The sequence below is a fragment of the Lepus europaeus genome, chromosome 5 (assembly GCF_033115175.1).
Source record: "Lepus europaeus isolate LE1 chromosome 5, mLepTim1.pri, whole genome shotgun sequence".
Taxonomy (NCBI): domain Eukaryota; kingdom Metazoa; phylum Chordata; class Mammalia; order Lagomorpha; family Leporidae; genus Lepus; species Lepus europaeus.
In genome coordinates, this window is record NC_084831.1 from 117,229,788 (window position 1) to 117,242,308 (window position 12,521).

Genomic DNA, 12,521 nt, shown 5'->3' on the forward strand with positions numbered 1-12,521 from the left:
GTTTGAATTAGCCGAGTCAGGCAGGGAGGGGGCGGGGAGTCCTTCCGCTCTTCTTAGGAGGGGCTGCATTGCAGGGGGAGCCTGGGCGGACAGGCTCAGTCACCGAAGCCGAAGAGGGAGTGAGAAGACAAAGCCATCACTTCCTACAGCGGTCCTCCTCTCCAGCCCAGAGCGGACCCCGGGCCCCCAAGGCACTCCCTCCGTCTCTGCAGCACGCTAGTAATTCCTTAATAACAGGTAAACTGAACTGACGGAGGGGTACGGGGGCTGCAGATAGCAGAGCCGCTGTCTTGGGATTTAAGGCTCCAAGTAAGGATGCGTGTGGGGCGGGGGGCGCTGTGAACAATGGCTAGTGATTTGTTCAGCGTTTCGCATCTTGACGAAGAGCTCGGTCCCTGCCTCCTTCTGCACACAGGCATTAATTCCTAACTATTCAAATGCAATTATTTCTCAGCACTTGCCTCATTTCGAGTATTTGAGTTTAATGTTTTCAGCCTATTGGTCTATACGGTCTTTTTCAAGCTATAATTTCTACCTGTTATTTGATGATTCTTTAGTCAACTATTGTACCTTCCTAGCCGCTGGGTCTCTGTAGGAGGGCGTTCTGGGGGGAAGGGCTCTGTAATCCTGACCTTTTAACAGTCTCCTTCCCCCATCTCAAACCGTTGCACTGAAGAAGTAGGAAAGATGGGAGCCCGATCCTGTACTGAAATCAGTACAGCCCACAGGAGCTAGGTGTGGGGACAGATTTTGGAAAAGGAATGCTGATTTGCAGCTCAGAATAACGGGAAAGGAAATTGGGAATACAAAAATCCAAGCGCAGAAGGAGGCACTTCGAACGAGGCGCCAAAGGGCTTCCCTTCCCCTCTCCGCAGTGGCAGCATGACACAGCAAGACCCAGCGGAGCAGGCCCTGAAAGCTTATAGGGGGTCTGGACAAAGAGTATCTGGGTGTGTCTGTGTGGCTCAGAGTGTCTCTTCCTAACCTCTATATTCACTGACATGCCTGTCTCTGATAACAGACAGTGAAATTACCTTGGCCTAAAAAAGATGGGACAATGTAAAATCAAGGATAGTGGGAGGCATTTATGGAGCATACAAGTATCCTGTAGTGCAAAGCACTGTCCACATCTTTCATGCTAAGTATTAAATGATAGACAAGTAAATGATAACTGAAGAGAGAGAATGTATGGGTGGAGAGCACCTGGGGAAAGGAAGGGGTGGCTACCTGAAAAAGGGAACTTTTGCAAAAATTGGAGGGCTTGGGAATTAAATCCATACTGTATTAAATAAAAAATTTCATTAGTAAATACCCTGGGTTTTTTTAGCTTCAATATTCTATGTATATTCTTGTCTATTTTAATGCCACATAGGCTTATATGAGTGTCTTTCTGGAATGCTTTTTATGCTGTTTGTACGTGTCTGGGTTAGTCACATAGCCAGGGGGTTTAGGTCTTTTGAGTTAATATTTTACAGAATTTCCTTTAGCTTTTTTAAATTGTAAGACAGCTTTGTCACACACTTAGGGACTATTTGGGCAGTTTCATGCCTATTCTGGTTTTAAGAAAAGGAGTCAGCTTGTCAGAGACAATCCCTTTCTCACATTCTAGCTTGCTCTCTACTGCCCTTTGCATCTAACCACTCAGATCAGAATCACAGCAATAATCGGTACCTAACCCACAGAATATCTGTTCTTCAGGAACTAAGAATCCTTACAGATTTTGAGGATAGGGTCATATCAAGCTATAAAGCAACTGTTTATGTGCAACACAACAAGGAATCAGACTGGGAATTATGAGCCTGGGTTTTATATAAACTGGCTGGAAGGCTTCACAAGTCACACTATAATTTCTAAGGTATTTTCTAGTTTTAAAATTCTGTGATTCTTTTCTCCTATGAGTCTGTTTTTTAAAGAGCCTAGTATGTGTCCAGCATTATCCTCAGCTCTCTCTAGAGGACACCTGCAGGGCATGGGCTATAAAACAAGCCAGGTCACTAGAAAAATAACCGGTAATGTAGTAAACAGCATTGGTGGAAGTCAGTAACTGTTGACTCCTAAGGTTTGCTAATTAGGAAGTCTACAGTCCCAGACCCAGACCCAGACCCAGACCTAAGTAGGGATTATTTTAGTCAATTGTTGTAACTATTTTTGGTAGCTCCCCTTCTGTGCACCCGTCTGCAAAGTGCCCTGGAGAAGATCAGAGGGATCCGAGGACGATGACCTCACCTTTCCAACTGCTCCGCCCTGCTCCACTCCCTGCACCCTCCTCCTTCCCAGCAGCTTCTCTGCTGAGCAATGCTCGGTTCCCAGGGTTTATTTCCGAGCTTGAACCTAAGAAGAAAAGGACAACTCAGGATTCATTTCATATTAAAAATCTTCCTAGCCTACTCACTCACCTCTCCTACTAAAGTCTCTACACTCCGACACACCCAGACTATGCTTTCTTTTCCTGCCTTAGTAGAGACGTTGTATATGATACAGAGGCATTCGGAGGCCTATTTGACTATTTAGGAGACTCGGGGCTGGTGAGAGCCAACGGGGCATGTTGGAAAAAGACCTTTTGAAACTTGGGAGTTCTATTTTTGGAGGTGGTAGAATGTTCTTTCTGCTCCTTTGGGAACATGTCAAGTAATGAATCTTGCCCTTTTCCCTTGGCTAGAAAGTAGCAGGGTGGAGGCTACAGAGTTGTAAGCAGCATGTACCATTGGGCAGGGTGTGGGTAGGATGAGCAGGAAAGGTGACTGAACTGCTCATTAAAGCGCGGGGAAGTATCTGACTCTGAAAGGGACCGACTTCTAATCTAAACTTTACTCCCTCACCTGGAATTGACAATGCATTTGCTTTCACTACTAGGTATATGTAAGCATTGGGCTCACAGGAGAGATCCTGCTATAGCATAGGAGAATAGTTCTAGTACCTGGCTTGTGTACAGAAGGAGAAGTAGGCTACAGAGAAATAGACTGTTCAGGCTTCTCTGTGGACTAATAGATGGAAATGAATGGCAGAGAATTCTGTTAAATAGTGAGGAAAAATTTAACAGCAGTGTTGAATTCCTTTGTGTGCAAAACCTAGCACTTGTGGTACCCAGAGAGTACTCTGATTCTTAGCCTTCCAGTTGAAGAACAGACCGCCTAAGAGATACAACCGTGATCTGTGACCCCAAATTAATCGATCTGGATAAAACTCCACAGGGTGTTGTGGGGAGATGCTAGAGAAAATAGGGTCAATGGAGATGGGTTAAGTTTAAGGAAGTCAGCCGGTGCCGTGGCTTTACAGGCTAATCCTCCGCCTTGCCGCACCGCCACACAGGGTTCTAGTCCCGGTCGGGGCGCTGGATTCTATGCTGGTTGCCCCTCTTCCAGGCCAGCTCTCTGCTATGGCCTGGGAAGGCAGTGGAGGATGGCCCAAGTGCTTGGGCCCTGCACCCGCATGGGAGACCAGGAGAAGCACCTGGCTCCTGGCTTCGGATCAGCGCGATGAGCCGGCCGCGGCGGCCATTGGAGGGTTAACCAATAGCAAAAAGGAAGACCTTTCTCTCTGTCTCTCTCTCTCTCTCTCACTGTCCACTCTGCCTGTCAAAAAAAAAAAAAAGTTTAAGGAAGTCATTCTGCAAGAGGTGGGTGAGCTTGTAACAGGGTTTACAAGGCAAGAAGGAAACAGAAGTCTCACGCAGGCCTTTTCAGAAGCATCATGGCCTATCACACCAAAAGCAGGCAGAAGTTAAGTATTCGTAAATATAATAGCAGTTGGGGGAGGGGAGACTCCTCCAGGGACTTGAATGGAACCCTGAAAGTTGGGAAGAGTCAAGCAAGATAAGAATGAGTATAACTGATGCAGAGGTTGTACTACTGCTAAGGAAGTATGGGGCCAGAGTTTTTAAGGTGGCAAAGATGAGAGCCAGGATCAACTTGATGCTGTAAGCAATAAGTAACTCATCCCATGATGGGGAGACCTTGGGAAATGGTAGGGAGCTTAGATTATTTGGAGGCAAATGGGAATGTGGAGTTTCTAAGCAAGCAAAGAGCACTGGCCATCAAAAGACTGATGTGTGATTGTTCCCATCCAGGAAGCTATGAGGGACCCCGTGAGTAGCCAGTACAGCTCCTTTCTTTTCTGGAGGATGCCTATCCCAGAACTGGATCTGTCGGAGCTGGAAGGCTTGGGTCTGTCAGATACACCCACCTACAAGATGAAGGACAGCAGCGCTGGCAACGTGACCGGGCAAGCACCTGGAGCAGAGCAGGAGAAGAACCTTGAAGGTGATGCTCTCCTTGAGTACAGCACCTTCAACTTCTGGAGGGCTCCCATTGCCAGCATCCACTCCTTCGAACTGGACTTGCTCTAAGGCCGAGACTTCTCTCTCCCACCACCTTTCCCTCATTGTCTTGCCTTTCCATCCCTTTCCCATTTTAATCTTGTTCTTTCTCCCTCTGTTGTGTTGGTGGTGCTGATGAATCTGCCAGAGTTGAGTTGTATTTATTTATTTATTTATTTATTATTTATCTATCTGTTTCTCTCAAAAGCCCTCAAGGCACAAAGGAAAGGGTTCAGGCAGTGGAATATTGGATCACAGGGATTCCTCCTTTTTTCCCTCAAATGTTAACTCTAGCTAGCAGGGGATGCCAGAGAGTAGTATAGTAGAGCAACATGGGAGACTGTTTTCTATTCCATTTTGATCAGCTTCAGAAATTGTTCAAACTTTCTTAATTTCTCGCTCTAGGCCAGTAAGCAAAAACTTCTTAAAGGTTGATGAAAACCTCAGAAGTTATAATTTGAGATGATCTGTTACCAAACAGGATTTCTAAAAGGTCCTTTTTTTTTTTTTTTTTTTTTGATCCTGCTTCTTCTTGTAAAACACTTTTTCTCAAAGAAACTGGGGTAAAGGTATAAAAGACGAGAGTATGTCATGGAAAATGAATTAGGGGAAAGCATTCAATCAGAAATAGCTAAACTCTTTCTCCAAAGAGTGTTCCTTCTGTAAGCCTACTTACTTCACAACTTTGTTCTTAATGGTTTAAAAAACTCTGAGGAAAATCAGATTTCTAATCTCAAAATGCAATCTTGCTGAGTGTTACGATAATCTGTAAGGTTTTAACTTCTAAAAGTATTTTTGTTTTGCCCTCCTGCACTTGCAATGTCAGTCATCAGTGGGCCTCCAGCACATGAAATAAACGAGTACATTCTCACCCTATACCAAAATTATTGTTGCTGATGTGTGCTGCCATTTCCTCATTTATATAATAAAGACATTCAATCCCAGGACTGGATTCCTGCTTTCTCTCTTTGTAGAGAGGCAGTATGCATCTCAGAAGTTAGCCTTGCTTTCACATTTTGTTGGTACATTTTACCTAATATTCCCCTTAGAGGAATGATTTGAATAGCATTTAAACATTCAGTGGTGAACTTCAGCTTGAAAAGGTAACAAATGCGCAATCAACTTACAATCAGAAGTTAGATGCAACTAACAACTCTGCCCACTGATATCAAAGTTACGTATAGAGCAATAATTCTCTCAGGTGCCTAAGAAACTAATCCACCCAGGTATGCTCTCTGCTTATTTACAACCTCATTCCTAAAAACGGTTCAAATTGTTGTGTTCCGATAGTATGTAAGACACCTGGAGCCTGCGCTGTGGCTCAGTGGGCTCAGCTGCCACCTGGGACAATGCCAGTTGGCATCCTGGCTGCTCCACTTCCCATCCTGCTTCCTGCGAATGCGCCTGGGAAAGCAGCAGAACAGGGCTCAAGTCCTGGGGCTCCTGCACCCACGTAGGAGCTGCGACTGGAGTTCCAGGCTCCTGGCTTTGGGGACGAAGATCTCCATCTGTCTCTGCCTTCCAAGTAATTTTTAACACATTGAGCCAGAACATGTAAGAGGATATAAATAGGAATGAGATCTTACGAAAAAGTGTAAACACCAACGCGGACAGTATTACGTTAATACTTTAAAAATGACGAGAATAGTAGCTAAACAAGTTCAGAAGAGCGGAAGCCACTCCTCCTCCTAAGCCTTGAGAGGCGCAGTGATGTGTCCTTTACTGTTCTGCCTCATTGTTGAAGGACTTCTTTCCTGGCTTCTCAGTCCTTTAGTCGGAAATTGGGTGGAGACAGGGCCCAGCTGTTTGTGAAATACTTGACTAGAACGATTCGCAAACACAGCGCCCCCCATCCTCTGCCAGAGACCCCAAAAGGCCGACTGCCTGCCTTCGGGGTCTCCACATTCCGGCGTGAGTGACAAACCCATGGCCGTCAGGCAGCGGCGCCCCATTAACGCGCAATGCCAGAGAAGCCCTAAACAGCTTCACCCGAGGTTCGGACAAGGCAGTAAGTTTTTCCGCCAACCCTAACGCTAGCCCCGGGGAGCAGCAGCTAAGACTTGGACGCAAACTCCACCACCGAGGCAGGACCCGGGCCTTGGCGCCAAAGCAATGCTCGGGGGCGTCCCCAGCCGGAACTATACCCCACGTAACACGACAGCCGGTAATCCTCCGCCCCGTTAAGTAGTCCCGCCCAGGATGCCTCTGATTCATACTCTACCACCTCCAGAGGCCTTTAGGAGATAAGAAATGAGCCTCGGATATACATCTTCTTTCCGTTCGAAAGGCAATATAGGTTTCGCAGTCAAGCCCCCTCCACAGATTCCTCCGCCAGGAAGAGCCGCTGAGCCTTCACTTCCGGGTCCGCCATTTTGTTGCTTCCATTTCTCCCGGAGGGGGGGGGGTAAAGGCCCCCAAAATATGCATATATGAAAAGGCCAAAAAGTAACTGCCACTGACAGGGAGTCAAGTTGAGAAGGAAACGGGACCAAACTGGCGGGCTCGGCGCAAGCGCAGCCGGCGACGTCCCGGACGAAGAGGTGAGGGGGAAGGAAAGATGCGTGGACTCTGGGGGGGCGTCAGGGCTGGAACGGAAAGTGCCGTGAGAAGTCGCACCGCCGCGCAGCCCAGTCCCGAACTGTGCAGACCGAGCGGCGCCCCCGCACCGGAGCGGGGGCAGCGGGGGGAGGGGGACAGAGGAAGGGGACGCCGTCGGGAGGAAGGGGAGGGGACTGGGAGGAGGTGAAGGAGGGGGTGGGTGTAAGACCTGGGGCTGGGGAGCCGGGCCAAGGGGAACCGAGGCCACAAAGGTGACCACTAGGGGGCGACGCGGAGTCGGGGCCCAGGCAGCCCCACAGGCTGGCTGGGTTTGCCCCCAGGTGGCTGCCTCCCCTTTCGCAGAAAAATCCTGGTGTGAGAAGTTGCGAGATTTATGATGGGCAGGGGGGACTCCAATTCTCTGGTCCCAATAGTAAACTAAAGATTATTCGTGAGCTCAGAAAGTGAACACGAGCATTAAGGGCTGAACCTCCAGTTGGTACAGCTGGCCGCCGGGTGGGGACGTGTGCAATACAAAAAGAGAAAAAGAATGACTGTCAGGCCGTGGATGATGCTTGTTGCGTTTCTCCCAGTCTCACTGATTGCCAAGAGCCGGATGTCACCCTGTTCCTCTCCTCTTTACCCAAAGGGCCTCTCTCTAGGGTCTCCCCCTACCCCCTTTCTTTGTAACTTCTCTAAAAGGACGTTCTGTGACAACCTTAAGCAGCTTAGCGGATGATCTGGGGCCATGTTTTCACCATACCGTTTGATCTGCCCCTTCCAGTAGAGATACTCTTAAGTGTTTCTTTTCATGCATGCTTTGATGACAATGAGAGAACTGCCCCACCCAGATTTTTAGATTAAACAAGTTAATTTCTCTCTGATAATACAGCACTTAATTTTCTAGAGCTCAGGCACTTCATAGGTTGTCAAAACACAGTCACTGAAAATCTCTGTGTTTGGGGAGGGGAAGGGGTGCTTTGTATTTCACTCATCCTCAAGTTGGACCAGATTTTGTTTCCTCACTGTGTATAGAGGGAAAGTGGAGGCACATCCAATCTGGGAGTCTGAAGTCAGAAGTGCCTAGACTGTTCTCTGTTATTTTGGGTTACATCTCTTGTCTGGTGGATTCTGTCTCCATTAATATAGGACACTGGGAGCATGACACATAATCCCTAAAAATACTGTTGTTGTTTTTTTTTTTTTTTTTTCTTTTAAATTTGATTCTTAAGGGGCCAGCACTGTAGTGGAGCAGGTTAATGCCTGGCCTGAAGCGCTGGCATCCCATATGGGCGCCAGTTCTAGTTCCAGCTGCTCCTCTTCTGATCCAGCTCTATGCTGTGACCTGGGAAAGCAGTAGAGGATGGCCCAGGTCCTTGGACCCCTGCATCCACATGGGACACCTGGAGGGAGCTCCTGGCTCCTGGCTTCAGATCGGCGCAGCTCCGACCGTTGCGGCCAGTTGGGGAGTGAACCATCTGATGGAAGACCTTTCTCTCTCTCTCTCTCTCTCTCTCTCTCTCTCTCTCTTTGTAACTCTGCCTTTCAAATAAATAAATAAATCTTTAAAAAAGAAAAAGACAAATACTTAAGGTTCAATCAAAAGGGTAACAGGATGGGATAAAGAAGCCTCAGCGAGTTCCTAGACCTTTTCTGGATCAGGTGATGAGTGTAATATCCTATTTATATTATAATTCCAAAGTTTCATTATATCTCTATAGTAAGAAATAAGGCTTTGCCTGGCTCTTTTTTTTTTTAAAAACCTTGATTCTTTTTTTTTTTTTTAAAGATTTATTTATTTATTTGAAAGGCAGAGTTACACAGAGAGAGGAGAGGCAGAGAGAGAGAGAGAGAGAGGTCTTCCATCTGCTAGTTCACTCCCCAGGTGGCTGCAATGGCCGGAGCTGCGCCAATCCGGAGCCAGGAGCCAGGAGCTTCTTCTAGGTCTCTCACACGGGTGCAGGGGCCCAAGCATTTGGGCCATCTTGTACTGCTTTCCCAGGCAATAGCAGGGAGCTGGATTGGAAAAGGAGCAACCAGGACTAGAACCAGCGCCCAAATGGGATGCCGGCGCTTTAGGCCAGAGCATTAACCCGCTGCAGCACAGCGCCAGCCCCTAAAGATTTATTTATTTATTTGAAAGTTGGAGTTACACAGAGAGAGAAGAGAGGCAGAGAGAGAGGTCTTCCATCCAGTGGTTCACTCCCCAATTGGCCACAATGGCCAGAGCTGCGTCAATCCGAAGCCAGGAGCCAGGAGCCTCTTCTGGGTCTCCCGCGTGGGTGCAGGGGCCCTAGGTCTTGGGCCATCTTCTCCTGCTTTCCCAGGCCACAGCAGAGAGCTGGATTAGAAGTGGAGCAGCTGGGTCTCGAACCTGCGCTTCAGGCCAGGGCGTTAACCTGCTGGGCCACATCGCTGGCCCCCATTGCCCAGCTTTTTTAAGAATGGGATGACTGGCTGGCATTATGCTGCAGTGGGTTAAGATCCCCCCCCCCCCCCCAGCATCCTATATGTACACCACTTCAAGTCTGGCTGCTCCAATTCCAATCCAGCTCCCTACTAATGTACCTGGGAAAGCAGTGGAAACTGGCCCAAGTGCTTGCGCCCCTGCCACCTACATGGGAGACCCTGATGGCATTCCTGGTTCCTGGCTTTGGTCTGTAACTCTTCCTTTCAAATAAATAAATAAATCTTTAAAAAAATAAGAAATAATTTAAAAGGAGAAGAATCAGATGACATTTTGGGTGATTTCCATTTACTAGTATTGATACATGACTCAAAAATGATGAAGGAAAAGTGAGAAATGTACACATGAAGGCAGAGTATGGTAGAAAAAAAAGTGATGAACAATATTTCGCAAGAGTCCCGGCTCTGAAGACACCAGTTACAGTGGATAAAAGTCGACTTACCTTCAATGAAGTATTTTTTTGTGGTAGGGAAGAGAACTGAAATTTCATTATTAGGATAGATTAATCCTGCTTTGAATCATCATTTCCTAACATCCTCAAGTAGCACATTGTTTCTCTTGGTATCAGATATCAGGTGTTAAAGGCTAGTGATAGACTTTTAAAAAAATATTTTTAATTAAAAAAAATTTTTAAATGAAAGTGGGGAATACTTTTTTTAAAGATTTATTTATTTATTTATTTGAAGGCAGAGAGGGAGGGAGGGAGGGAGGGAGGGAGGTGTCTTCCATCCGCTGGTTCACTCGTAAACTAGCCACAGTGGCTGGAGCTGTGCTGATCTGAAGGCAGGAGCCAGGAGCCTCTTCCAGGTCTCCCACACAGGTGCAAGGGCCCAAGTACTTGGGCCATCTTCTACTGCTTTCCCAGGCCATAGCAGAGAGCTGGATTGGAAGTGGAGCAGCCAGGGCACAAACCAGCACCCCTATGGGATGCAAATACTGCAGGTGGTGGATTTCCTGCAGTTTTTTCACTGCCATTTTCGTGAGTAATAAAAACTGACATCTGGAGCGGGTTATGGAAGTTCACGTTGTTCAGAGTTCCTGTTCTGCTCCTGGACACAGTCATTCAGAGATCATAACCCAGGCCTCAAGGATAGTCATTTTGAACAAACTCCTCTGGTGGTTTGAGCAAAAAGCTGTGTGATAATATACATGTCAAATATATAGACTATGACATATATGATATAGACTGGAAAATTAAATCTCATAATGGCTGAATGATTTGCCTAATCCAGTGATTCTCAAATTTTCTGGTTTCAGGATCTATTTATGTTCATAAAAATTACTGAAGACACTTAATACCCTACATCTGTTGATGCTTATTATTCTCAACACTATTTTTTTTAAATGTTCTTTAACTTCATAATAACAGATCTATTATATAACACACTTTTATGTTGAAAAAAAACTAGCAAGTCAGAAAACATAGAGGAATGGCATTGTTTTTATTTTTGTAAGTCTTTTTAAATTCTGTCTTAATACAAGATAGCTGCGTTCTCACACCAGCTTCTGTATTCAATCCGTTGTAAGATGTACTTGGGGAAGAGAGGAGTATTTTAACAGCTTTTCTGATCATTGTGGAAAAACTTTGGTGCTACACAAAACGTTGACAAGTGGTAATTTCTTTTTTTTTTTTTTTTTTTTTTTTTTTTGGACAGGCAGAGTGGATAGTGAGAGAGAGAGAGAGAGAGAAAGGTCTTCCTTTTTTTTTTGCAGTTGGTTCACCCTCCAATGGCCACTGCGGCCGGCGCATCTCGCTGATCCGAAGCCAGGAGCCAGGTGCTTCTCCTGGTCTCCCATGCGGGTGCAGGGCCCAAGGACCTGGGCCATCCTCCACTGCCTTCCCGGGCCATAGCAGAGAGCTGGCCTGGAAGAGGGGCAACCGGGATAGAATCCGGCGCCCCAACCGGGACTAGAACCCAGTGTGCCGGCGCCACAAGGTAGAGGATTAGCCTGTTAAGCCACGGCGCCGGCCAAGTGGTAATTTCTTAAAAGTTACTTGTAGTGAGAAATCTTAAACCTTATCAATGAACTTTTGTACTCTTTCATCTTAAAACCCATTGGCCTATTTTCACTTCAGTTTTTTTTTTTTTCCTAAGATTTACTTATTAGGATGCAAGGGTCCAGCACTTGTGCTATCTTCTGCTGCTTGCCCAGGCCATTAGCAGGAAGCTGGATCAGAACTGGAGCAGCCAGGACTGGAACCAGCACCCATATGAAATGTTGGCATTGCAGGCAAAGGCTTAACTTATTATGCCACAGGGCCAGCTCCTTGTGCAAAATGTTTGAAATCCCAGAGGGGAAGTGAACCAGCAGATGGAAGATATCTCTCTCTCTCTCTCTCTCTCTTTCTCTGCCTCTACCTCTATGTAACTCTGCCTTTCAAATAAATAAATAAATCTTTTTTTTTTAAGAAATCCATGCATAGAATATTCATAATATAAATTTTCCATGAACTTTTTGAAGACTTTATGTATGCTTGCATTTAAATTTTTCAAAACAAAATAAACTTTTTTTTTTTTTTAATAAAATCCTGGAAGAAGGATTTTCTTTTCTTTTTTTCTTTTTTCTTTTTTTGACAGGCAGAGTTTATAGTGAGAGAGAGAGACAGAGAGAAAGGTCTTCCTTTTTTTTTGCCGTTGGTTCACCCTTCAATGGCCACTGCGGCCGGCGCATCTCGCTGATCCGAAGCCAGGAGCCAGGTGCTTCTCCTGGTCTCCCATGCGGGTGCAGGGCCCAAGCACTTGGGCCATCCTCCACTGCCTTCCCGGGCCATAGCAGACATCTGGCCTGGAAGAGGGGCAACCAGGATAGAATCCGGCGCCCCAACCGGGACTAGAACCCAGTGTGCCGGCGCCGCAAGGCGGAGGATTAGCCTGTTAAGCCACGGCGCCGGCCAAAATAAACATCTTTTAATTACATTTCTATGAACTTTTTCAAGACCCTCATTTAAACACTTGTATTCAGGTGTTGAGATTTAATAACATAATTTTTACTGCTTCATCAAAAGGGCATTTTTTTAAAAAAGATTTATTTATTTTGGCCGGCGCCGTGGCTCAATAGGCTAATCCTCCACCTTGCGGTGCCGGCACACCGAGTTCTAGTCCCGGTTGGGGCGTCGGATTCTGTCCCAGTTGCCCCTGTTCCAGGCCAGCTCTCTGCTATGGCCCGGGAGTGCAGTGGAGGATGGCCCAAGTGCTTGGG

General features: G+C 46.5%; 2 protein-coding genes across 4 annotated transcripts in view; both read left to right on the forward strand.

Moving 5' to 3' along the window:
* The first annotated feature begins 106 nt into the window (after positions 1–106).
* MLLT11 (MLLT11 transcription factor 7 cofactor) lies at positions 107–4,457 on the forward strand. The gene is made up of 2 exons (XM_062192217.1): positions 107–237; positions 4,067–4,457. Exon 2 carries the CDS (start codon positions 4,073–4,075, stop codon positions 4,343–4,345), a length of 273 nt encoding a protein of 90 aa, XP_062048201.1. The 5' UTR covers positions 107–237; positions 4,067–4,072; the 3' UTR covers positions 4,346–4,457.
* A 1,986-nt stretch (positions 4,458–6,443) lies between these two features.
* Positions 6,444–12,521, forward strand: part of GABPB2 (GA binding protein transcription factor subunit beta 2) — a 36,184-nt gene continuing 30,106 nt past the window's right edge. Inside the window, exon 1 of one of the 3 annotated variants that reach the window (XM_062192215.1) lies at positions 6,444–6,855. The gene's annotated coding sequence lies outside the window, so the exon portion shown is untranslated. The remainder of the gene's footprint in view (positions 6,856–12,521) is intronic. The other 2 variants (XM_062192214.1, XM_062192213.1) reach the window with 2 other exon arrangements.

Excerpts from the sequence above, each read along its gene's own strand:
- MLLT11 (XM_062192217.1), top strand. The coding sequence starts at position 4,073 with ATGAGGGACCCCGTGAGTAGCCAGTACAGCTCCTTTCTTTTCTGGAGG.